General features: G+C 38.7%; 1 protein-coding gene across 4 annotated transcripts in view; it reads left to right on the plus strand.

Annotated features, from left to right (window-relative positions):
* Nucleotides 1-27265, plus strand: part of FRMD3 (FERM domain containing 3) — a 146785-nt gene that overhangs the window by 99114 nt on the left and 20406 nt on the right. For 2 of the 4 annotated variants that reach the window (XM_074813018.1, XM_074813020.1), the window contains exons 7-14: nt 14335-14422; nt 16234-16322; nt 18555-18618; nt 19613-19701; nt 22699-22773; nt 23329-23397; nt 23593-23640; nt 26598-26719. In XM_074813018.1, the coding sequence (XP_074669119.1) occupies nt 14335-14422; nt 16234-16322; nt 18555-18618; nt 19613-19701; nt 22699-22773; nt 23329-23397; nt 23593-23640; nt 26598-26719 (644 nt within the window). The remainder of the gene's footprint in view (nt 1-14334; nt 14423-16233; nt 16323-18554; nt 18619-19612; nt 19702-22698; nt 22774-23328; nt 23398-23592; nt 23641-26597; nt 26720-27265) is intronic. The other 2 variants (XM_074813019.1, XM_074813021.1) reach the window with 1 other exon arrangement.

Here is a 27265-nt window from a genome sequence, read left to right on the forward strand (position 1 = left end):
TCTGTTTCCAAATAGTGTATGTTAATTTATGAGGGTTTGTTCCTTGGATTATAACAGATACTCCACCAGTATACTGTATTTGAAAATGCAGTTTTGGCTTAGTGGGTTTTCTTTTCCTGTTAATATTCATTAATTATAGCTGATTCCTGCATTTGTGCTGGTAATTTAGACTGCATTTGCTTGAAACATAGGTCTGGTTAGTGGAAGCAGCTCACATCATGAGTGCTGCTCTGGTTAATTAGTGGAATAACATCTTTCATTTAGGGGTCATATGTCTTCAGCTGTGAAATTTCTGTATGTGGTGCAGTTTTAAAATTCTTGATAGATATTGACCTGACTGAAACTGTAATTAAGTTATTTTATCTGTAGGTTGTTAACATAGTGATGAATTGCACAGAAATGCATTTAAATAACTTCTTTGGAGGACTAAGGAGGTGAGATTCAGAACTTTGCATGCTCTTTTTCTGTCCTAAACTTTTAATAGTGTGACAACGGGGAATGGAGAAAGATAGATTAATCAGTCTTTTGATTTCAAAGTTGAATGTGTCCCTGAAGTACGGTGTTTCAGGAGAGAAGGAGCAGTGCGTTGTGCAACTATACCCTCTTCAGGATTGTCGGCGAATGACACGCACAGTAGTGACGGTGGCTTACATTATGCCCTAGTCAATTCGCTTAGTTGAGGGCAGTCCTCGGAAAACTCGGAGAGGAATAGGATGTACAGAAAACCAAAAGAAAACAAACGATTAATTACATAAAGTAGAAGGACAAATATTATTCAAAGATTACAAGGCACTTGCTTAAAACCCTTGTGTTTTGTTTTCATATTGCAATATACGTAAATACTTAAGTATATGAATACTATTTATCCAAAAAATAGATTGTGAGACTTCAAATTCCGGGGGGGGGAAGAAAATTCCTTTCTAGAAGAGTTAAAGCTTAAAACACTTTTTTTTTTTTTTTTCCCAGAAGCCTATTAAATATGTTGTTCAGCCAAAGTGCAATATTCATGACAGTAAGCTTGCCAGTATTAATATGTCTTCTATTTTTTCCTTCCTGAAGCCTATATAATTTGTTTATATTTGTTTCAGCAAAACAGTATTTTAAATGGCACAGCTACATCTAATATTTTCAGAGCAGTTCAGGCTGCACTTTACAGGGACCCACAGAAACAGCCTTTTAAAAAAGAAAACAGAATTTCTCTTACTTTCATTATTGTTCATACAGTGGCTGCAGATTTCCAAAAGATAAATTCAACCTTTAAAAACCAAGCTCTTTCATCAGTTAAGCCAAGGTGCAGTTGAAAAGATTTTGATCAAATCAGTCTTTCAAGAACAGGCTAGTCCTTTATTTAAAGTTAGGAGAAGGGAAGGAGGGGTGGTTAGCCAAAGCTGGTGTTTTCTGTATTTCACAGTGCTGTGACAGATGTATTTTTCTGTGTTGTTTTTGTGCATAATTCTGCCCATCCACTGTGAATGTGATCTAGTTCCTCTATTATAAATAACCAGGCACATCTTTTAGCTCATTTTTAAAACTCCCTTTCCTGTTACTGTAATGTTCCTGATCCTGTGACAGTAAACGTTACAAGCCTTCGCCCAGGTCCCTTTGGGATTCTCTTAGTCGTGGATTACTCCCATTGATGGCGCTCAGCATGTGAGGATGTCCCCCGAGTTTCTTCAGTAGTCTTGGTGAGGTACACTATTCATTATTGCTTTTTGGAAATGTTGTGGTTTGAGCTCAGAGGGCAACTGAGCACCACACAGGCCCTCACTCCCTCCTTCCCCCCAGCCCTGAGAAGGGGAAAATAAGCAAAGATGCTGCTCACTTCTGTCTTCCCCCCAGTGCTGAGAAGGAGGGAAGCAAGAGACCCAGGAAACTGAGACAAGAACAGGGAGGGATGGTTGATCTCATCCTTTAAGACACAAGCAAAAACCAGACTCCTTAGGGGAAGAAAAAAGAGAACATAAATTTAATACAGACACTAACAGCAACACTTAACAGACAGAGTAGGACTGTGAGAAGCATTACCACATCTTAAAAATACCTTCACTCACCCCTGCCTTCTTCCTGGGCTCAGCTTAGCACCCAATGTCTCTACCTCCTCCCTTCCAGCAGCGCAGTGGGCAGGGAATGGGGGGTGCAGTCAGTCCCACCGCTTCTTCCACCTCAGAGGAGGGAAAACTTCTGGCATTCCTCCCCTGTTCCAGCGCAGTCCCCCTCTCACAGGAGACAGTCCTCCACAAACCAACTCCAACATGAGTCACTCGCACAGATGTGTGGGTCATCCGTGCGTGTTGCAATCCTCCCAGTGCTGAACTACAACAGTGGGGGCTTCTTCCCACAGGGTCCCAGCCATAACAGAATCACAGAATCATCTAGGTTGGAAAAGACCTTGAAGATCATCTAGTCCAACCACACTGACTGTTCTCAACTACACCATATCCCTCAGCACTATGTCAGCCCGACTCTTAAACACCTCCAGGGATGGGGACTCCAACAGCTCCCTGGGCAGCCCATTCCAATGCCTAACAACCCGTTCTGTAAAGAAATGCTTCCTAATATCCAGTCTAAACTTTCCCCAGTGCAACTTGAGGCCATTCCCTCTTGTCCTATTGCTTGTTACTTGGTTAAAGAGACTCATCCCCAGCTCTCTGCAACCTTCTTTCAGGTAGTTGTAGAGGGCAATGAGGTCTCCTCTGAGCCTCCTCTTCTCCAGACTAAACAACCCCAGTTCCCTCAGCCACTCCTTGTACGACCTGTGCTCCAGACCCTGCACCAGCTTCATTGCCCTTCTTTGGACACGCTCGAGTAATTCAATGTCCTTTTTGTAGTGAGGGGCCCAAAACTGAACACAGTCATCGAGGTGCGGCCTCACCGGTGCCGAGTACAGGGGTAAGATCACTTCCCTGTCCCTGCTGGCCACGCTATTTCTGACACAAGCCAGGATGCCATTGGCCTTCTTGGCCACCTGGGCACACTGCTGGCTCATGTTCATCCGGCTGTCAATCAACACCCCCAGGTCCCTCTCTGACTGGCAGCTCTCCAGCCACTCCTCCCCAAGCCTGTAGAGCTGCTGGGGGTTGTTGTGGCCCAAGTGCAGCAGCCGGCATTTGGCCTTATTGAAACTCCTACAGTTGGCCTTAGCCCATCGCTCCAGCCTGTCCAGGTCTCTCTGCAGAGCCTCCCTACCCTCGAGCAGATCAACACTCCCACCCAACTTGGTGTCATCTGCAAACTTACTGAGGGTGCACTCGATCCCCTCGTCTAGATCATCAATAAAGATGTTAAACAGGAGTGGCCCCAAAACCGAGCCCTGGGGGACACCACTCGTGACCGGCTGCCAACCGGATTTAAATCCATTCACCACAACTCTTTGGGCCCGGCCATCCAGCCAGTTTTTTACGCAGCAAAGTGTGTGCCCATCCAAGCCACGAGCAGCCAATTTTGCCAGGAGAATGCTGTGGGAAACGGTGTCAAAGGCCTTACTAAAGTCAAGGTAGACAACATCTACAGCCTTTGCCTCATCCAATAAGCAGGTCACCCTGTCATAGAAGGAGATCAGGTTTGTCAAACCTTGGCAATTTGTCAAAGGCCGTAAACTCTCCTTTTCTCCCTGTATTGCAGCCAAAGCTCCCTGTTTAGCCTTCTGGTGCAGTCACCTGTCCTGGTGTGAGGCCCCTCACAGGCTGCAAATCAGCATCTGCTCCACTGTAGACCCCCATGGGTGGCAGGGAGGCGCCCCCCTGCCATCTCACCACAGGATACAGGGGAATCTCTGCTCTGGCGCACCTCCCCCCCTTCTCTTCTGTTCTTTCACTGACCTCAGTGTTCACACAGATGATCTCCTCACAACTCCCACCACTCCTCCCAGGTTCCTCTTCTTAAATACATAATCACAGAGGTGCAGGCACTGTCACTAATTGGCCCGGCCTTGGTGCAAAGGGAGGTTCAACTTGGAGCCTGGGGAGCTTCAAGAAGCTTCTCACAGGTGCCACTGCTGTAACCTCCGCCCCCGCTACCAAAACCCCCACACACTCACTCAAACCAGAACAGGAAATCAGGTGGTATCAACCTGACTTCTTTTGCTTGTGTATATGCTGATTCCTGCAAAGAATTCCAGGAAGGGTTTGAGGCATAACTATAATTTATAGCAGAACTCTTCTCATACATCCCACATATATATATATATATGTTCCTTAATTCTATTTCTGTTCTAGATTTTACCAATTTGTATGTTATAAATGTTAGGCTCAGTGGCTTACAGCTCTTTACAGCCCTCTTTTCTGATTTCTTTGGCTTATGTCAGCATCTTGTGTGCCTTACCTATTTGTCTGGTTACAAGGACAGTTTCAGAACTGTCTGGATAGCAATTTTCCACTGTAGCTCTGTCTTCCCCAAACTGATTGTCCTATTACGTTTTTTACATCAGACATTCACTAGTCATATAGAAGTTTTACCTTTTTCCAGATATTTAATTCCACGGACCTGTATTCTAGGAGTACAAATTAATAAAATATATCTGTCATAAAATGAGCTATATATAGAGAGAGGCCCAGTACTAGATGATCAGATTTCCATATCTAGCTGGAAAAAGATGATTAGAAAAAACACTGTGTTTACAGGCTTCTGTCTGGTATTGATCAGGACATCTGTTTCACTGCATTCAGCAAGTTGAATTTTCTGATAAGAAGTAATGTTTTGCTGCTCAATGAGTATTTTTAAAAATGCTGCAAAAGGTTCCCCTGACCTTTTTTAAAAAGATACTTGAATGATGTGTTAACTGAGAACTAACAATGTGAGGAGAGCAGAAGAGATGAAAAGCCATTTTAATCCAGCTGCTGTTCTGCTACTTTCAGAAGAGTTACTTCTGAGTTTCAGCACTGCAAGTGAGTCTGATTCTTTGTTTTCTTTACATGTGTAAATAAACAAAGGTCGTGGCATCTCTCTCCTGCAGCAGGCTCCCATATAACCAAAGCCCTGTGGCTTGGAAGAGGCCAGATCTTCACTGAATCCTGTCTCAGCATCCTCAAGACCTCTTCACTGGGCACATATTTTCTTCTGTCCTACAGCATGACAGAAGAATTTGTCTATTGAAAGGCACATGAAGACTGTGAGGGGAGTGTCTGGGAAGCAGCAATAGGGTACTGTGACAGCTGCCAGTGACTTAGTGGCTCATCTTGTGTCATTTAGGAGCCTTGTTCTTATTAATTAAAATGGATGTATGACATGGTGCCCCTATTTCTTACCCTTTGTGGCTGTGAGAGCATCACTGGATTTTAGCAAAATGTGACCTTTTATGTGACTTTCACTGCACCTGATTGCAAAAATGTAAATGTGACAGACAAAAATGCATGTCAGCTTTATTGAGCTGTGATTAATTGTCTGGTGAATTTTAATTAATTATTCTTCCTTCATTGGGAAAGGGAGAGGTGCAGAAATAATTTCATTGAACCTTACCAGTGGTGGGACAAACATGTGCCTTGATTTCATCACAATACATATCTTCCTGTCATTCCAAGTAAGTCCTCTTTTAAGATACAGTATACTGCTGGAGGCAAGTAGATAATGCTCTTATAACTTAAAATCTTAGAATATGTGAGGATGCACTAGGAACTGATGAGACCTGGAGACTTGTTCTTAAAAGAATTCAAAATTAATTTGAATATTATGGTTTTGGGTATGTTGGGTTACAACACAATATAACTACTGAAGTAATAGCTACTTGCATTTCTGTTTTCCTGCCACTATAAACAGACTGGGAGAGATTTGGGCCATAAAAATCTAGATATTCTGGGAGTGTATTCTGGTGCACCTTCTTCAAGTGAAGTGAATGCTAAGGTCCCTCCCCAGGTTGTTCATTTGCATGTCCCTTAGCCCTTTTAGTTAGATGTGTGCAAGTGCTTGTAAGGTTGCATTGTAAATCACATTAGTGAAATGATCCAAGATAAAAATAACTTACTTTCTTTCACTTGACTTCCACGCAAAAGTACATGGAAGCACACATTCAGTTCTCACCTATTTTGGTAGTATTAAAGATATTTAGTACACTGCAGTATCCTCATTGTATAAAGCCATAGTTCATTGTTATTTGTGGTGACCAAAAGCCCCCAGTTTAACAAAAATATAGTGAAGAATTCTGTATTGCTTTGGTGGAAACCAAACCAAAACTAACCCGTCAAATGAGTTTAAGCAGAGTCATGACATCTTCTAGGTAGAGGAGAGGAAAGCTGCGTGAAATGATAATTCTTCAAGCATAGCAGTGGGATTATTAGGATTACTGGGTTTTTATGTGAAAGATCACTCAGGTGATTTTAATAATCTCTTTGGATTTTGAGGTTTTGGGGTGGGTTTTTTTGTTTGTTTGGGTTTTTTTTAAACACATTAGGAGTTTGCTCTTTTCAGATGTTCCCAAACCATCATACTTTTTCTGTGGCAGAATTAGTACTGTTTGTTTGGGCAACCTGCATTAGTAGCTTCCCAGTTTTGCTTCTAGCTCTTGATACTGGATTTTGTGGGCTCCTCTTACAAAAGAATGGACTTTGTGCATATGTATTTACATACCTGTGTCAGTACTAGTTCCAAACTGACTTCTATGTTGTTACAACTGTGGGATTTCTGTGGGATTTGCTTCAGATAACCAAATAAAGCATCAGATGGTTTTGGTGCAGTCACATTCCTTTTTCCCTTTTCCAAGACAAAAATTCCTTCTTATGAATTTACATCAACTCTTATGTCCTTTAACAGAACATTTATTACTCTGATAAAATTCCCTGGCTTTTGAAAGATACATGTCAGACAGAGCTCCCTGAGGCCAGACACCTGAAAATACAGAGGTTTCCAAAGAGAAAATACACATAAATCCCTATCATGGGAATTTATATTTGTAGGAGTCATGGGTTTTTTTTCCTTTTTTTCTTTTTGAAAGGACTCAGTGGTTGAGAATAAAGATTTTTTTGTTCTGTATCCCACCTCAAAACTAATGGTCCATTTGTAATTATTTCTGATAGGAAATATTATGCCATGTAATTTATGTAAAAGTGTTATGTAAACAGTCATTAATTTACCTGAAAGCCCTATGCAAACATTAACTTTGCCCGGTAAATTACAAGAGTTACATGACCTGTTCAGATGCCTGTTTCCCAGACTGACCTTGTATAGGTAAATGCAAGTTATTTATCATTGCTTGGGATGGCCAGTGTGTGGATACAGGCTCAAGACGGGTGAGTGCAACTGAATTGGCTGTTGTCTCCATTGTGTGTATCCACACCAGCTTTTGCAAAAGTTGTATGTGGGGGAGAAGAAAAAGTTTCCTCTGAGGGTGTAAAATCACTGCCATGTTCTGCTATTAACTACCTCAAAAGCAGTTTAAACTTTTAAGCTAAAGGGTAGTATTTTCTTGAAAACCACAGTAGCAAAACAGTGCTTGTCTTTAATCCAAGCTAAATGAAAACTGTTGTTTAAATTTGATTTGAAAGTCATATATCTTTTTTATCCTTTGCTGCATCATCTACACTGTAAGTACTCAGTGGGGATTTAAGTACTTCTAACTTCCCTCTGCTGCTCTCTTACTGTATTCCCCTCACTGTACCATGGCTTACCATGGGTGCTCAGACTCTGGGGCCAGCAGTAGTACAGGATTTCCCAGTGTCTGCTGATCTGGCTCTGCAGCTCTTGTGCAGACGTGGGGCTGTAACTGTCAGTGGAGCCACTGGCAAGTGGAACTACAAATAGTACTATCAGAGTATGTTCTGGGAGGCTAGCCTAGAAGACTTGGCAAGGGTTGCTAGAAAATGCTTCTCTTTGTGGGTGTTAATATAATCGATCCAAGACTAAAGCAACTTCTTGCATGCCGTTGAATACATTAAAAAGTGCTAAAACTAAATTCCCATTTAACAAGTCCAGAATAAGGTGGATCTTGTATTTCATTTAAGAGCTTCTTGCCATTAAAAGTACATATTATCTGCTTAGATGCATTTAATGCTGGCACCTCACTGATCTATGCTTTATATTTAGCTTATTGTACGAGCCTAATCACATTGGTATCTAACGGCCTTGTACACACGAAGGGAATCCGCTTGGAAGGACATATGGTGTGCTCCAAAACTTGCAACACATTACAGGAGACAGAGGCCACTTTGCTGGGGACCGAGGATCTGTTGAGGTTTACATGGAGGGAAGGGGATAGTCTGGAAACAAGCAGGACTTGGGCTACAGCAGGGATATCTTGACTTCCAGACCTAAGGAGCCAAAGTCTTTGTAGTTCTCAGCTATACAAAGTATACCAAGGACTTTGAAGAGCTGAGGAGGACAATGATGTGTAGTTGGAATTCACAGGCAGATAGTGATGACAGCTGCTTGGGGTACCACCTACGTTACAGCCCCGGGCTGCACAGAATGTCCTCTTCATTTCAGCCTTGATAGCCCACGTTGGCTCATTTACAATTTCCCAGTGTAGGCATTTAGATTTATCCATCAGGCTATATGTTGGCACATGTCAACTGCAAATTCAAAATTATCTAATCCTCTCTAATTTAGTGATCGGGTCGGGTATTAAAATGGTATTGTGTTTGCTGTAATAGGTGAATAATGTGTTTATTTCTATTCTGCTATATTTTCCTGGTATATTCTTTCACTCTCTATCAGTTGTAATTTTGCTGAATTAGGGAGATGGCTGGAATGTACGTTTATTAGAAATTTGAAACAACAGGTCCTCCTGGTCATGTAGTCCTTTCCTGGAAGAATGATATGTGTGTTGCTTTCCTCAAGGCTTTGTTTTTCTGAACCATTTTTTTTCTTACAACTTGCTTAAAACCAGTTAAAATTAAGGAACTGTACTTGTAATTCTGGGTGCACTTACTAGAAAATGGTAAGAGTGAGATGCTGTTTAGTTGAATTGGTGTCTGCATGGCACAGAGTATTTCCAGAAGCTTTATGGTAAGGAGCAGCTTGACCTGAACATGATTTTAATGGAAGATGCATTTGTATCAGTAATCTAGAGAAAGGAACTTCACAGACAAAACAGGTGTCTTTTCCCTCTTCTTTTCCCAAAAGTCTGATGCAATGAAAAATTGAAAAGATATATCAATACATGTGATTTTTCTTTCAATGGGAATTCCAAGAAGTATTCAGCAAAAAGGATAATCTGCTTGAATTGAAAAAGATAGCTGTTTTCATTGTAGCATTGATAATTTTTTAGCTTTAAGAAAGATTGTGTGTGTCTGTGCATGCTTTTTTTTTTTTTTAACTTCCCCCCTCAGGAAGAGTGGTAATAATCATGATCCAAAATGTGGTTGTTTTCTTTACCAGACTAGTTGTTGCCTGTCTTGTGGTGAGGCTCAGATTCAGGTTCTGCATATTTAGCATACCGCTGAATTCAGATGTCTGTGTGAATTTCTACAATGCAGGGATTTCTTCATCAGCTGAAAGGACCTATTTCCTTTGCCCCTCTCCACCTCTTCTTTATTGGAGAGAAGGCTTTACAGGCTAGGTGTGTCTGGACCAGAAAGATGAATCTACTGTGATATTAAAAACAGATAGCTCAGTAGATATCTCTGTGTCATGGGAATAGATTTTAAATTAATAATAGGTAAATTAAAACTGCATCTGCTCTGTAAATGTATTCTGTCTGTTGAATAGGCTTAAAGCTCTCTGCATCACTGCATCAACATATGAAGAAAAGTTGAAAAACAAATAGCTAAACAAGGACTTCGGAGATACTGTCTCAGCCTGATCTCTGAAGACACACAAGTAATTTGACGTGTTCTGATAGAAGGAGTTATGTAAGCAGCACATGTCATTACAGTGTGCATTGTGTAAAATTAAACCCATAAGCATTTAATAGATTCAGTAAAAGAATTTGATTATTGTTTTAAAGTGATTATTCAGGTTTTTCTCATCCTAGGATTCTGTCTGTCTGAGAGAAAAAACAGTTTTGCAGTACAAATTAAAAGTTTTCTAAGTTTTATATGTTCCAGCAACACTTCAGCAATTCAGCTACTTGCCAGGTGATAAGGTCTCTTCTCATACTCAGACCCATTTAAAGGTTTTTCTCTCGCTGATGCCAGTGGCCCAGCCCCTTCTCAGGGGAGCAGTGCTGCTGCCTGGGCAATGTGCAAAGCCTGGCCTCGCTGTTCTGCCCTAACTGAGCCACAGTCTACAACGCAATTTCATTTACCAGTGTCTTCATTTGGGGCTTTTCTTTGAAATTATCACCAACATTGTGCCATTGCCTGCAGTACAACTGAAACATTGGTAACAGATTTGTGTTTCAATACCACATTGCCCTCCTTAGCACCTTCATCCTGACTAAAAATACTAGCAGACAGACTGTATTTAAACCATCTCCATCGTCTGCCAAAATCTCCTGAGCTTAAAGGGAAAGTAAAAACTACTCAAGACCTTCAGCACTATAATTGTATATCTATTGGAGTCTCATCCACCTGTAAAAAGATTGAAAAAACAACAGCAAAACCTCAGCCATGTGGTAAGCAGTTCTGTAATCAGTATATGGTGTGGGTAAATGTAGATTCTTTATGCAGAATTTTGACTCTTTTTTTAGGTTAAAAGGAAACCCAGGTAACCCTGTTCTGCTGAGGGATGTCCTGTACAAGATCTGGGATGTAACGAGGAGATTATTAGTAGATGGAGATCCTTCCTGAAATAGTCACTGTGATCTCTCCTGAGACTGCAGTGAAGTATGTTCACAGTTGCAGAGCAGGCAAAGGGTGTTTGATGGATACTGAGCGTATGTTATTTAAAGCTTTATGGATGGTACTTTTCCCTGGTTTGCGTGTAGGTGAATATGTAATGTTTCTAGAAGCCAGATCATTATGTACATTCTTACTTATTCTATGAATTAATTACATTGAAACACCCTACAGACCATAAATATCCAGAAATTAATTGTACATGGGGCATGCTGAAATACAGTATTGCTATTGTATTCTGCAGCAAGTAACTTTGTTTGACATAGAGATAAGGCAAAAGGATGGACAATCATTATGAATTTTATTATTAGTAGTATGATAATAGTAGTATCTCATAGCACGTTATAAGTCAGTAAGAGAATCAGAGAAGATAAAGTGATTCAGGAAGCAAGAAACTGAGAATAGCATTGAAAATGCTTTTTCTTTGCTGTTATTGCTATGTAGTCTTCTCTGTTAAAAGGAACTAATGATAAATCCTGTGCTGTCTCATCTTTGACGTTCACTAAGTTTCACTACTTCAACATGTAACAGATACATACCTCAAAGGAAAGGTATGAAGGGAAGAAAATTCTAGAGTGAATTGCTGTGGGCAGCCCAGCAAACCAAGTAGATCATTGCCTTTGCACACCCAGGAAGTATTCCCTGTTGAGCTTCCTGGCTTTTGAAGTGCTTCAGAGTTGGGGGCCCTGTGGGGAATAAACAGAGTTTATACATCCTTTAGTGCATACTTCTCCTGAGCCTAAAGGAAGAAACACCATGTTGCAGACTCTCAGTCTTCTATTAAAGTCTTTGTTTCATTAAAATTTTATTAGGGAACTTTTAGATTGATTGATTCCTAGGTTGAATCTTTAATTTGTAGCTAATAACTGTGGAGCTCTAATTTCTCAAGTAATCCACATTTTATTATTTTTACCGTATATAGAGACTTTGTAATGGTTTCTTTCACTGGTTCTGTTCAAAACCTTTGGCATGCTGCAGCTGGGTGCTATAGTGGCTGCAACATATGGAAAGGGAATACATCTTCCGTTTAATGCTGAATATACACTGAAAAATTTGGAAAGTCATATAAGGTCAAAAGGAGTGAATGCATTGAGAGAAAGACCTGACTTTCCTGAGAGAACTGAGTTACAAAACAGCAGAGATATGTTGTCTAAATAATCCCTGTTTTTCCACTGTAAGTGGTATTAGTTGAAACACTTGCGTAAGGAAACCCTATACAATTTTGTGTAAGGTGTTTGTTGCATGTAGAAAGCTTAAAGGCTTTTTAAAAAAGCCAATCAAATGCGTGTCTAATGTTAAATCACTGATAGACTGATAGAAAAATACTGTCTTTTCTTTGCTGATAGGATTTGCTGTAGTGCATTTTCATTTAATAAGGAAAATTTCATTGCTAAGTTACAGATGAAAAGCATATTAGTAAGGATTGAATATTAATCCCTTGGTAAAGCATGAGTGAGGATTTTTTCATTTGATATTGACCTTGACTCTTCTGCTTTGTGATGTTTTATTAAGGTGTTGCACAACAGCCATTCGATTAGCCTGTAATCCTATAAGATCAAACTTGTCCATGTCTTCTGCTTTTTTTCCAAGCGTCACAGCTTGTTTCACTTGATGTGCACAAAGACAGCATAGTTTCAGAGGCTATAGGTAAAGAGAGCATGCTAATTCTTTTTTAATGTGTCTCTTTAATAATAATTGCAATTTGATAATTTCTTCCCTTTTGGAAATGCCAAACCGCCAAATCACATTGTTCCAAATTATTTGTCACTTTTTGGTCCTTTCAAACCAGAAGACTGACTACTTTCCTTTGTACCAGGAAAGAGAGGTGGGAAAAGGATGCATTTTATGATCTTATTTTTCTGTGAGGCCCGATTTCCAATAAGCAATCAAACTGTCTGTTTGTTAGGCTTTTCACTATGCAACGTAAGTGTTCTAAGTAATTTGGGTCTGTCCTGTGCAGTTGGTTGGTACGTGAAACAAACTTGTTGCCATTTTGAGGCTCATTTATGATCTTAGAGTTGTGATTATACTTGAAGTTGTGATTTATTAGTGTTGAAAAGGGAAAAAAGCAGTTTAGTAGAGCCGTCAGAAAGTTGATTGGGCAAAATAAGCATTTTTGGTTTGTTTGCTGCTTTCATGCTGTCTTCCCCTTCAATATCTAGCTGTGTAAATTTAGCTGTTCCACTTTATACATGTTCCTCTGCATTGGAAAGTGATGAGAAAGTGACCAAAAAGGAAGGAGAAAGAAGGGCACTTCTCTAATCTTTGTGTTGTTTTTCTTCTTTAAAAGCTAAACTTCAACAAAAATGTGATCTGAAGAAAAGTGCAAGTGGTGTAGTATCAAAGAGGACCAAAAGTCATATGGAAGAAGCCAAAGAAGTATCATGGGATTGACTGGGAGACAATGAGCAGTGAAGTACAAATGAGCATGAATTAAAACTTTGTAACAGAAAATGTTACTGACACTTACATTGTCACAGGGCATCAGCTTGAAAGGTTCAAAATAGGATTTGACATCCACAAGCATGCTAGACGTTTTGTCTTAATTGTTAAATTGTACTTTGGGTCGGGTACTGAATCTCTTATGTCAATGCTTGTTGGTTTCTAGCTACTGAGGGATAACAGATTTACAGGGAAATTATTCTACACCAGTGCACAGAGCAGTTTTTAAATGCCAGTTCCTGAGTGCTGTTGGTCACAGTGTGAGACTGGACCCCAAAATGCAGGGTAAGATAAAATATGAGTATGGCTGTGTTCCTTGAAGATCTGTCTATGGCTCATTTTTTGGATAATTTGCATGAAAAGTATTTATGAGGCCTGGCTTTCTAAAGGTCCTAAGCACTGCTCATTGTCACAAAACTGTATTATCTATCAGAATCATATACTTTAGTCAAGCAAATACATAAATAAAATAATACTCAGAACAGTTCACTGACAAACAGGCATTGTAAATCTGTGTTAGAGCTTATTGTAACTGCAGGAATTAGAAGAGCAAATATCAAATAATAAAACTTAATCTAGAACTCAAGTCTTGCAGGCCGTGTTTCGGGCTTTAGGGTATATTCATGGTTGATTATAGACACCCTAAATATAGGGGCGTATAATGGAAATGCTGACAGATTCTGAACTATCATGGTGGTAACAGGCACTGCTATTATTAGGTGTGCATCTGAGAAGACAGTGTAATATGATTGCTGTGTTTATACCCTGTGCTGGAAGGAATGTTTGTTAATCTGCACAATCCTTTTAAATGAGTTGGGGAGCAAGAGTTTGTGGAAGAAAGGTGCTGAAGTTTATTTCATATTCAGGCTGACGTGCATGTATATCAAAGGATGACAAATACTTGCAGGATATTGGATAACTCTGGTTAACTGCATAATATGCTATTTCAGGATTGAGAAAAAACCATCAAAATTTACTTGAAAACATCAGGCACTGTACAACTCAGCAGGAGAAAACACGTGAAAGGTTTTCTGTCTTTATATTATAAAGAGAACATGGTTGAAATAGTTTGTATTTCAGCAAGAACTTTTCTTTCTTCCTTTTTTAGGCATTTAAACTCTCCAGTCAAAAAATCTTTTTCTCCTATTTTCTTTTTTCAGTCAAACTGCTGTTTCTTTTGTGATTTCAGAGGTCAGAGCCCAGCTGTTGCTGAATTTAACTTGCTCCTGAAATCATATTCTTTGGAAACATACGGTGTTGATCCTCATCCTTGCAAGGTAACAGTTCTTTTTACTAACATTTAATAAAATGTTCTTTTTAATAATATTTAGTAAAAAGCCATTAATTTAATCGATTTAGCTCTGGTTTTTATCCAGACACAAATCAGGAGTAATTTATAAAATAACTTGTCCTGGAACTACATATGACATTTAAGTCTTGGAAGAACATTGACCGGTTGACATTTCTGCATCAGTCAAAGGGAAGGTCTCTTCAAAGGAAGCAGAACATCATAGGAGAATGTAGTAGTGTCATGACAAAAGTTTTGATTATACTTCATCATTTCTTTGCATTTAACACAAAGGTTTTTCTAAATACTTCAAGTGTGAAATATTTTGTGTTTGCCAAGATTCTCAGGATTCAGTGTTATTCTGTCCTGAAGATGCAACAAATTGCTAGTCCTTGGAAGATTAGTTTTTCAAACACCATCAAAATATGCAGATTTTAGGAAGAACAGCAAACCAAATGTACAGAGGGGAGAACCAGATATGCGTATCCATATTCCTCCACTTCGTTATTTTATGGTTCTCTGTAAGAAGGTGGTTTTAGTTACCACTTCTGATTATCCCTTACACCTGCATTTTGAATTACTTGGTTTTAGCTGCATAATCTGCAGTGTTTGCGTTTAGTGTTACTTGCTTTGTGTTTTAACCACTGCTTTTACTTTGGTTTGTATACCATCTCATTTGGACAGCAGTGCTGTCCGGTTAGCTGTTCTGGTGGTGAGCACCCTTAAACAGTCCACTCTAACATAAAACTGCATACATAAAGACACTTTGCTAGGAATGGTGCTGCTGTGTGAAATAGAGTGTTTGATTCAGAGCTCAGCGAAGTCAGTGACTTAGTAAACTTTATAGTTTGAAACTGTATTGCAGATTTTCAGAGGGCATCCCAGAGACTTATGTTGGCACTTAGGACAGAGTCAAAACTGGCTCAGAATTTCCTGTTTATCTGTGTGGCAGGGCTTGTAGTGTGGGGGTATGCAGGGGTTCACGGCACATACTTAAGGAAAATTTTTCAATCTCCAGGAAGTGCACTGCAAAGCAAGGTGCTTCCCTGGCTCCTTACGATGTGCTCCTTCCAGTGCTGTGGCTGCTACTCCAGAAGCATCCCTGTTTCTGTTCCCCCTTATTTTATTGGTAGAACATGAGGCACAATATGGTTGACTAACTTTAGCAAGGTGAAGGTTTGAAACTTGGAATGGACAGGAAATCCAGTTAATAAAAACCTCACCTGAATCACTGCTCAAAAACTACAAGCCAGAAGTTTTATTGTGGAATTAAAAATTTTAAAAATGGTGTTTCCTATTTGAAGGACAAGTATCACTGTATGTTCTGGTTAGTGCTCAAGAGTACTTGCTTATTGTAGTAAATGCTGTCTGTCAGCAGTACTTCCAACACAGCATCTCACAGAGAAACAACGTATTGTGAAATCTTAAAAAATAGCAGTGTTGAAGCAGATACAAATTCCTGGTTTGTAGTTAGTCACCACATTAAGAATGGGACATACATAGAAGTATGTTTTCAACAAAATTAGCAAGTGTACCTAAGGATTCCTCATTGTCATCAGCTACAGGTAGATGGAAGCAAAGTATAAGATGCTGTTACTCGTTTAAATGCCTAGAAATAAATGAGGCCTGTATTGCCAAGAGCAGTCTTTGTTCTTTAGAAGTGTACAATTTGAAGGCAAAATTTATTTTGAGAAGGAAAATGAAATGGAGGTAATCTATAGTGGAGTAATAATTTATGCTATCAGTAACACATGCCTCACTGGATGAGGGGAAATTTATATTTCTTTTTTCTCTTTCAAGGACTCAATGGCGACAACTACATTTTTAGGATTCACAGCTGCAGGATTTGTAGTTTTCCAGGGGAATAAAAGAATTCATTTGTTAAAATGGTAAGCATGTGAAGTAAGAGTAGATTAATATGCAAGAGTCTTTTCTCCCACGTCTTCCCTTCTTCCTGTTATCTTCACCTGCATTTGTTGTCTTTAAGATGAACCATGTGGATCTTCCTTCTCTTCCCTCATCATGTTTCTGTTTTAAAGGATCTTAGATGAGAAGGAGAATAATAATAACTTGGTCTCATTCTTTCTCCAGTGAAAATTATTCCACAGGGTGCACTAGTCAACATAGTGCACAAATGCTAAAATTGAGTAGGTTGATTTTTCAACTATGCTGTAAATCACCAGTGAGACTTGTTGGCAGAGATGTCTGGAGGAGTTTAAGAGTCCACCTGCATCTTTATTTGACTCTTGGAAATGTTGCGATTTCCTCATGTAATTAACCTCAATTTGAAAACTATGAAAGAACTTGGTAAGCAGAGGAGGTGAGAATGCCTTTGAATTTTTATTTTTTAGCCTCTTTTTTTAAAAAGTGGACACTTATGAAGCTGTTGTTGGTTCGTCTGGCGTTGCTTTTGTTTTCTGCTCCTGTAAAACATTTGACTTAATTGGACAGCCTCATCCACATTTGGGGGAGAGGTAAAACCGAGCTCCTGCAGGTGGTGTGACAGCAGCTGGCCATGCCCACAGCAGTGTGGTTCAAAGTGAGCACAGTCATGCTCAGATGTTGATAAATCTCATTTTAGCCCTGCTGCTAAACAGCAGTTACATAGATGTGGCTGCTCTACCTCAGCACTCCAGCCTGTCTTTAGGGAAGAAGATGGACAAGAGGTGAAGAAATGGTGAGGTAGTTTTTTGTTTAGAACTGGACACTTTGCTGCATATCCATAGAAACCTCCCTGATGGTTGACTAAGCTGAAATCCTGATAGGTGTATGCAGACAGTGTAGTCCTGTGTGTACGATTCAGTTCCCTGTGGAGTTCTGGGGACACATCTGTTAAATACCATCACTCTGCAATCCTGGATTTGTGCTGTAGTTTCCCTAGGGGTTAATTTCAGGTATCCCTAGTTACAGTGCTTTGGTGGTTTGTGCTTTTAGCATAAGGACATTGTAACTGTAATGTCAGTCTAAGGTGCAGGGAGGAGAGGATAGCACTTGCCAAGCATGTATCTACCATACTGTGGGTAATGAGTTTCACAGCGCTTAATTTTTCATGTTACTTAAGGATAACGTGTCCTTTTGAGGTCTTGGTTCATCCGTTTATCCGTTGGCATGTAAACCAGATACAAAATTAAAGAGTGATAGAGAAAAAGCAATTAAGCTGTCTTAGTGCTATGCTGGCTGTTGGAAGATCAATATGGTGAGATGTATCTGAATGCCACATACTGCTCCTTTCATTTCTGAGACCTAGAAGTGCTAATAGCTTTAACTGATATTAGCTGAAATTTGCACTACACAGTAAAAATCCAAATTAATATTTGAGATTTTCTTTTCAATGGAAAAACTTTCTCAACTGGAATGATTTGTTGTTGTTTAATGTTAAAGGAAAACTCTTGTTATAAAGTTTCAGGGATAACAGTGTCCTTGCCTCTAGAATAATTTCCATCTGACATCCAAATTCTGTAGAGAAGTTTATGGAAAACTACAGTGTCTCCATTTTAGCTGTGGTAATGACAAAATTTCCATTACAATTTAAGGAGAAACATTGTATTGCATATATATGGTGCACTGCTATTCCATATGTAGATTGTGCTTTCAACCTTGGTTAAATTAAATTTTGACATGGGTTTGGAACTCACACGGCCCCAGTTATAAGTGTAATCAAATATTTTCTTATTCTTCCTGTTATGTTCTGTCTGTAATTAGTCAGTTACTAAGACGTGTCATATGAAACCACAAATAAATAAGGTCAGATATAAGAGTATTATATCTCCCTCAATTTAACTACATTAGACGTTCTATGATTTTAAGATATAAGAGGATTAGAAACTGTGTAATAAATATAATGTAAACATACTTTTAATTTCCTCTTCATTTTCCAGAAGCCAGAGTTAATTTTTTGAAACTGTGTAGGGATGTAAAATAAATACTCTGGGATTATCTTCTCTACTTTAAAGAAAATTAGAATATTAAATAACGCTGAACTTGTTAGACTTCTGTTGAGGCTCTTTGTCATTTGACAGCCTGCTTGACTTTGGGAATCCAGGAAACTTGCATGCACTTCACTTTACTTACCTGTAGATCTACCTATTTTTCCTATACTTAAATGATTTTTCTCTTTCTAGGTGCGATGTCTATAAGCTGAAATATGAAGGGAAGACTTTTTATGTGTTTGGATCTCAGAAAGAGGTCAGGTTTAATATTTTTACAGAACTTCTGTATTTGATTTAGAAGCACCTAAAACATAACATCACTTTTTAACTAAACAAGCTTCTAAACAATCAATAATTGTACTTCATATTGTAACTAAAATAGATAATATGGGTGAATATCAATATTGCTATTGACAAAAGAATGACTGATTTGCAAAGGGCTGAGACATTTCTCATTTATGATTCATGGTTTTAGTTGTCTGTGTAGTCAAGTTTTAATGGATTTTAAAGTGCTAAAGCTGTACCCACCCACTCTAAAGCATGAGCAACATACATATATAATTGAAAATTCAGGTGAGCGTTACTGGGTCGATGTGAGGTATTTTTGGCTAATTACAATCATCTCCTCAGATCTTGGTCAGCTGAATATAGAGTCTGTCCTAGGTAGTTAGGAGTCCTATCATTGGGCTCTTGCCATTGAAATTATAGAGATTTTTTCCCACAGCATACTATAATTAGTTCTTCCCATAGGGCAGAGTGATACAGCCCAAGATTATGGCTTTGGATGGAATCTAGGTGAGGAATAGAAAATGGAGGAAGGAAATAATGCCAGAGGTATCAGGGGCTATTTGTGTGGTTGCAGGGAGGATTTGATGGTAGGACATAGGGAACAGGAAGAAATGGATGGTAAGTAGTATAGCAAGTGTGCAGTGTGGAATATTTGACATAGAGACTTTCCTCCTTTGATTTTGGCCTGACTACAGTTGGTACAGATTTATTCTACAAGGTACTCATATGTATACTCTTCTCTACCACCTCCAAGCATCTCTTTTTACTTCTGAAACAAATGCCTGGGCAGTTTAAATACCATCTTTGTACGGGTTGTACTTCTGTGGGTGAACCACAGATTGAGGCTGTAGAGGAAAACTTGGGTCTTCAGTGTATTTGGTTCATGGTGATAACATCACGTACAGCTACTTCAGGCTGAGAACTCAACATTTTCATTAGTTTATTTGTCTTCTTTTCCCTAGAAAAAGGCTGTGCTGTCATTCCATACCTCTACACCAGCAGCCTGCAAGCATCTTTGGAAATGTGGGGTGGAGAACCAGGCTTTTTACAAGTATGTAAACTTGAAGTCATTATCTATACTGAAAGTGAAAAAAAGTGCATGTTCAATGTGAAATGTTTCATTTCATTAACAGAATTCAATTGCAAACAGAAAATATGAGTTAATGGGGAATATTACTTCAGTTCAAGCCAGTATTATAAATTGTTTAAAATCTGAATGAGGCAGGAGGATTTTGACAGTGAATAATTACACTTTTTCCAGCACACTCTTTTCACTGCTCTGTAGTATGATGTTTGATGGACACAGTACTGCACTTTTGTCTGGGAACAGAGTTGTTAATCTTAGCTCTGCTGTTGAATACCTTGAGAATGGAGGAGACAATCTGTTATGCTTGATTCTCTGGGCTCCTCTGCTGGTAGATATTTTCTCCCACTTGAAATCCAAGGTTTAGTAAGAGTTTGTTGAAAAAAAAAAATTCTCTGCAATGTTTTAAGAAAGAAAATATTCTTAGATACATTTTGAAAGATGCCAGCCATCTCATTAAAACAAACAAACAAAAAAGGCTGTAAATTGACAAGGAAAAAGGAGTATCTTCCTCCCTATTCCCTAAAAGAGAACCTGAAAATAATTTCTCATTAAAAAGTTCTTATGCATTCTTTCTGCTGTCCACTGACTTTGTTAGATCTGTTTATTGATGCTTCCCTTTAGGCATGTAGCTTTTATTCTTGCTACTTAGTCTCTTCTTACAGCATCCTGCATATTTTATAAAAGTTATTGTTTCTGTGTTGGAGCACAGCACACCAGGGGGCTGCTGTAAGGGTAAATAATAACTAAGTAGGACGAATGTGTCTTCTAACATGGATGCTAGTGACCTGCTTTATGTTGCAGAAGATTCCTTTCATTTCAACACTGATACAATAATATGTGTCAATATAATCTATTCAATTGACATATTCAACAAAGAAGCAGGAAATATGAGCTGGCACAATACAGCTGTTAATTCTCTATATTAACATCTATTGTGTTTGAGACTAAATTAATAAAGATTATCAGGAAGTGTTTTCTACTGGAAGTACACGTAAGTAGGAAAATAGAGCATGGTGTTTGAGTGGTTTTATTTTATTACTAGAAATAAATATAGGGAATAGGAAACAATCCCCGCCCAAAGGAGATAAATCAGTGCTTGAAGTAAAGATGTCTGAGGGAGACTTATAGGAATATCATCTCTTTGTTGTCATTGTTAAATGGTTGTCATATTAATTGTTTGGGTTTTGGTCACAAATACCTGGCTGTGGTGCATTTGGCCTTGCCTAAGTGCCACATGCCCACCCAGCTGCTTTCTCACTCCTCCTTCTCAACAGATCAAGAGGAAAAAATAAGATAAAAAAGCTTATGGGCTGGGATAAAGACAGAAAGATTGCTTTCCAATTACTGTTATGGACAAAACAGACTTGACCTGGGGAAGGTTAATTTAACTTGTTTCTCACCTTCTTACTCCCCTCCATGGGCCACAACTCCTGCCAGGAGCCAGCTCCTGTGTGGGCTCTCCACAGGGTGCAGCTTCCCTCAGAGCATGTCCACCTGTTGTAGTGCAGGGTCCCCCATGGGCTGCAGAGTGGATATCTGCTCTGGAGTGGTTTTCTATGGTCTGAAGGGGGACAGCCTGCTTCCCCAGGGTCTCCTCTATGGGCTGCAAGGGAATCTCTGCTCAGACACCTGGAGCACCCCCTCCCCCTCTTTCTTCTCTGACCTTGGTGTCTGCAGGGCTGCTTCTCTCATGTTCTATTCTACTTCCCAAATGTCGTCAGGGCACTACTGTGGGCTTATTTCTTTAGCATGATTTCTTAAAGTTATGCTTGCCTGATTCAATTTTGGTGGGTCTTAAAAGAGAACTACTTTAGTAAAATGAAGATTGGTAGTGATATTCAATAGAGAGGAACCTGGCTGATATATTGGAAAATGGTAATGATTAATATCCGGAGTGCAGAAAAATAACAACAATCCTCCAAACGTGAAACTGAAGCCAAAGCAATCTGTAAATAAAGGCTTAGTAGATTTGAAACAACAAAAGCTTTCAGAGAAACTGAGCTGTACAGTGTGGATTGTTATTTGCTTAACAGCATTAGATAAATCCTTTGTGTTTATGTTCTGTATGATACCAACAGGGTATTCTAATAAGATTAGAACAGATGTAGCCAGGTTGTATAAATAATTAATGATAATGATGCTTTGCCCTAATTAGATTTGGTCCTCTCCTCTGCTTAGAAGAGCTTGATACTTGGAATTTAAGATAAGATCATGATTGCTTGATGTGTTTTGAAAAACAGAGCTTTAGTCCTTTCTCAATCCAGGTTCAGGGTTGGCTGTTGTAATTATTTTCAAGTAGCTATAAATCACAGAAGATTGTCTACTGGGGTCTGGGAATGAGAGACTCAATATGAAATCAGTTTGCCATTTTGAAGGCAGAGAACGTCAGGGAGATGGTGTGTCTGAGGTACTCTTCCATGATCTTTGTGATAAAAGACTGTGGTAAAAGGTTGCTGTGTGCTTGGTGATTAGAGAGAAGCAGTAGGATATGCTGTAGGCTGCTAAGAAGTTGACTGTATAGAGACATTGGAAATGGAACTACTTTTGGAGACAAGTGTTACCACTTCTTTATTATTTCTTTGTTTTACTAGTGGGAAAATGGAAATAACCATATCTTCCCACAAACAAGGTAGTGTTAGGGCAAACTTGTCCTAGGGCTTTTCCTTCATCTTGTGAATGAAAGTCCCTAGAGATGCAGCAAGTGTCTGCATTTAATTTTTTTGCTTTCCTATCCAGGTTATCACTTGTTTTATGTTCAGTCATTCTGTGCCATCTGAATTGTTTTATGCATGATTTATATTCTAATTTGTATAAAGGCCTTAAAAAAACCTGAAAAGCCCCATTATTGAATATTACTTTGTGGTACAAAAATAACAAATCTTGTAGTTTGCCTTGTTCATTTTTGCTTATATGGTTCCTTCTGTGATGAAAATGTGACAGCCTCTGTCCTTTTTCTTCAAGGTATGCAAAATCCAGTCAGATCAAGACCATGTCCAGCAGCAAGATATTTTTTAAAGGCAGTAGATTCCGATACAGGTGGGTGTTTGCTGTTTCTTTTTCCTGGTAAACCATTTCAGAAAGTAAAAGAAAATGTCACTAATTACTCATAGCAAATGGAGGCCTTTTCCTTCTTGAGGACCTGTTCACACCTAATTCACATCAGGATTTGAAAGTTTTTCTGTTGTCTCTTTAGCATCATCTATAAAATAAACTGGAGGCTTCTGTCAAAGAGCGCTTTCACCAGAACAGGGTTCTACTTTTAGTGCAGTTTCTGTAAAAACAAGGATGTGTGGCCAGTGCAGAGATTGTATGCCCCCTGTAACTGTGCAGTTCTGGACCAGGGGTGCATTAGAGGGACAGTCCAGTCCCACTCCTAGTGTTCTACTAAAGGCTGCTTTTTCTTCAGTAACTTTGCAGACTGGTGGTCATCAGACTTTAATCTGGGCCATTATACATCCACTACATAGGAATTTTTTTTCCTTTTTCTTTTCTTCCTTTGAATGTAACTTAATAGTTTCTGTATGTATAGTGTTTGGCATAATGAGCTCATCTATGTATTTGCTTGAATATTTATTTCATGTTTTAATGCAGTGGAAAAGTAGCCAAAGAGGTTGTGGAGGCAAGCTCTAAAATCCAGAGGGAACCTCCTGAAGTTCACAGGTATGTCTTGACATTGAATATTAAAATTTAAGGACTAAGAAGGATTATTGTTGTCTACAGGGAAATTCTCTTTCCTTTACTATGAGATGTAATGGCTGTCATTCTGAGCTTCCTCAGTGAAGCTTGCAAGCATTGGGAAATATGTGTTGCCAGTGTTACAAAATTCTGACAATAGCGTATTGTCTCCTACACAAGGGAACTTAATCTGTGCTGCTTCGAAGCTGGGTTTAATCAATCAGTCAGGTATGTAGCTTATATTATTTTCTGTGTTATGACATAGACTGTTATTACATGATACTGACAGAAAAGTACATTCTCGTTTTATTCCTAGTTCTTGCCTGGTTTTGAAAGATTCTGTTTTTTATATCATATGAGTATGTTTAAAAGTATACTTGATAGTTTTTCTGTAACACAGTCAGATTAAAAAGCAAGAAGTTCATTCAGTAAAGCGAAAAAAGATCAGAGAATCTTTTTTTCAGAGAAAAATTTGGCTTGTTAGAAGTAAGCAGCTAGACTTTGGAAACAAACTAATGCTTTCTGGTCCTTATCACTCACTGTAGTGACAGTAAAAATTGATAAGAACCTAATTAAAGTCCTTCAGAAGAGAAGGGGCCAGCAGGAAAAAGCTATTTAAAAACTTTTTTAAAAGGTTACTTAACTTTCTGAGCATTCTACAGCTATATCCCTATTTTTAATGTGATTTTTTTTCAGGGATGAGGTGTCTGTATTTTGTTTATTTTTAATTGAATATGACTATTATGTCTATATTTGAGAGAAAAGTGGATTGTCTTTACTAAAGGGTAAGAATATATTTGCTGCAAATATTTATAAATACGTTGTCCAGCCCTACTATGTAATTAATAGTAAGGCCATGCAGAGATGCTTTTGAACATGCTTTTGCAGATTACATTTAAAAATGGGGTAAGTAACCACCCAGAATGTGTTAACTGAGAACACAGAAGGTAGAATATAGGTCCGTCATTGAGGCAGGGTAGAATACTTGGGCACACAAATGCATTTTAAATTAAAATAGTTATTCACATAAGGAAATAGTTTATTGCCTAATTTCCATAGGGTTTCTTTTTTCCATAGGATAAGTAGAGATTTTCACAAGATTTAACTTGTATTTTACTTTGCTTTCAGTATTTAAAGTATTTTAAACAATATTGTTTAAAACTCTTAGTGTACATAAAGAAACAGCCCAGACGGCAAATAAGTTTTTAGAGCAATGTCATATGGATTTAACTCCCATACATATTAATGTATATTTTTTATGATTAACCTTCTTAAAATGCTTGCATTTACAATATTATAGTAGCTCCAAGTTCAGTTTCTTAGAAAGATTAAGAAAAAGTCCAATGATTTCAAGTGGTTTTTGTAGTGCAGGTTTTGAAATGGGAGACAGGTAAATAGCTTGTCCTAATAGCACAAGTAGGCAAAAAGCATAGAAAATTTTCAACTCATAACAAAGCAGGCTTTAGAAACAAGTTACTCTGCAAAAGAGGATTTTGAGATGAGAAATGGTAGTTTTTCAGAAGCAAAAAATTTAGAGGAAATAATATGATTGAAGGTAAATATATATATATTTTTATATATATAAAGTTTTCTCTCCCTGCACCACATCCTTCAAAGTCAATTCAGTGGTACCATGGCTGCATTGAGAAAGAAATGTGCAGTTGTGAGGAGGTTACTGTTCAGTATCTTTGTGTTTGCATATTACACTTACAGCACTACAGATGGAAAATCTGTTGAAGTGTGTAGTCATGAAGCATTAATGCAGTGGCAAGTTCCTCTAACAAATACACACTGATTTAATGTTTTGCTTCCAGGCCATGCCTGAAGGAGGGATCTTTGTAAATAAGTATGGAATAGGAGCCTTATGTGTGCTCCCAGGCACAGCTCCTAGTTTGGTTGTGCTTGATAGCTCTCTACAGCAAGCACAAAGATCCAGGGGATGTATAACAAGTCTGTGGAGGTACCATTGGGCTGAAGTGATTGTAATTTATAGTAATTTGAGTGAAAACCTTCTTTGGATAGTGAAAATTTAAAATAAATAGTTATTAGATGTTGCTCACAGGATGCAAATGAGGACAGAAGTAGCTTTGGGCATGCTTTGGGTAGCTTTTTGGTAATGAGCAAGGAATCATGGCAATTGAGCAAGAAAGCTTGTTTATCCCCACAGAATATTTAATGACATGTAATGTGATTTAGCATAGGACATCTGTGTCCTGAGCTTACCCAAACCTTGAGCAACACACAATCCCTTCTTTTCACTTGCAATAGGTGCTTTGTTCAGTTTGTTTATCTATGTGGAATTGTAAGTTGAGTCTTTGTGCAAATTTGAAATGCATTTTGTGACACTTCATCACTGTACCTATGTACCATTCACAGTCAAATAGAATCCTCTTCCTTTTCATCTCTGCTTTTGTCAAAAGTAAATTGTAAATGTAATGGTTCAGATTTATTGCAGGACTCTTGCTTCAGGCCTGTATCATGTAAATCCTAGATAACTTACTCTAAAGAGCCATTTTATTTTCTCAGTAATATGATTTAGGCTAGTAAGCCTCATTACTGAAGCAAATTGACAGCATTCCTCAAACTTTACTGAGAAAGTTCAACACCTGGTACCAGGAAAGGCTGTTAGAGCCAGGTCAAGAAACAAAACCATCCTGAGCACCTGGAGGCATGGTGTGGAAGCAGTGTCTGGGGTGTGTGAGAATGAATGAGAGCACTGTGTATCTGTTAACTGAAGGGGTACAGTTGTTCCTGCTTTAGTCTTTAGTCTGCAGTGCTCAAACCATAACAAATCCTTTACGCAGTCCTGGAGGCAAGGGAACAACAACATCAGGAAGATGATTTGTATCCTCTCTACCTTCCCCTTCCTTGAAGCCCAATACTGACATGTGCTGTGCAGTGTGAAGAGGAGCAACACACTGAAATCCTGCATAAGATGAAAATGAGTCAGGCTGCATAAAGGGAAGTAAACCAGCACAAAACCTTCTCTTACACTTCAGATATTGAAAGGTTTATATCTGCTGAGTGTGCAACATAACACAGCTGAAAGCAATGTTCAGTGTGCAGAACTTATTATGATAGCTCAAGCCTAGTGTAATTTATGCAAAACGATTCTGAGATGACACATATTAGACTGCAGTTGTTTCCTTGTGAATAAACTGACCTTGTTTTCCCCAATCTTTTAGAACCAGCATTACCCAGAGTCGCAGCTCTCCCTCCTTGAACAAGCAACTCATAATCAACATGGAACCTCTACAGCCCCTCCTTCCTTCTCCCTGTGAGGAGGAAGAGGTTCCTTTAGATGAAGGTGAGTCGTTTACCCAATTCGTGCCAAACAACACCAACATTTATTATAAAACATATGGAAAAAGATGTGCTACTGACTCAGGGATATGGAAGAAATCTAATAATTTCCATTAGGAGTATACCATTAAGCCTCTGCACATCATAGTGAGAAATGATCACTAGCTCAAGGAACTGTACACAAGCATCATGTGAGATATGTTGTGAGGAAAGTTAGTGCTGTTAAGCTTTCTGTTCCAAAAATCTTTTTTTAGATTGTCAGGTGAAAGGAACTTAACAGGAAATAATCAATCTCAACATAGCACCATTTTACTAAATAGTAACTGCAGTTACTCAGGAGTGAAAACTGGCAGTTTACTGCTAGGTATGTTGTTTTTCTTGCTTCCCTTTACTTTTAAATTTCTTTCTTTCTGTTCTAATGTTAGGAAACACTCTCTGCTTATTTAATTCAATTGACAAAAAGGGACGTTGTTTGAAGGTCAGCTAGGAGAGGTTCTCTGCTAATTTAATCCCACTGACAAAAAGGGATGTTATTGAAAGATCAGTTTGA

Source organism: Strix aluco, chromosome Z (assembly GCF_031877795.1).
Source record: "Strix aluco isolate bStrAlu1 chromosome Z, bStrAlu1.hap1, whole genome shotgun sequence".
NCBI classification, from domain to species: domain Eukaryota; kingdom Metazoa; phylum Chordata; class Aves; order Strigiformes; family Strigidae; genus Strix; species Strix aluco.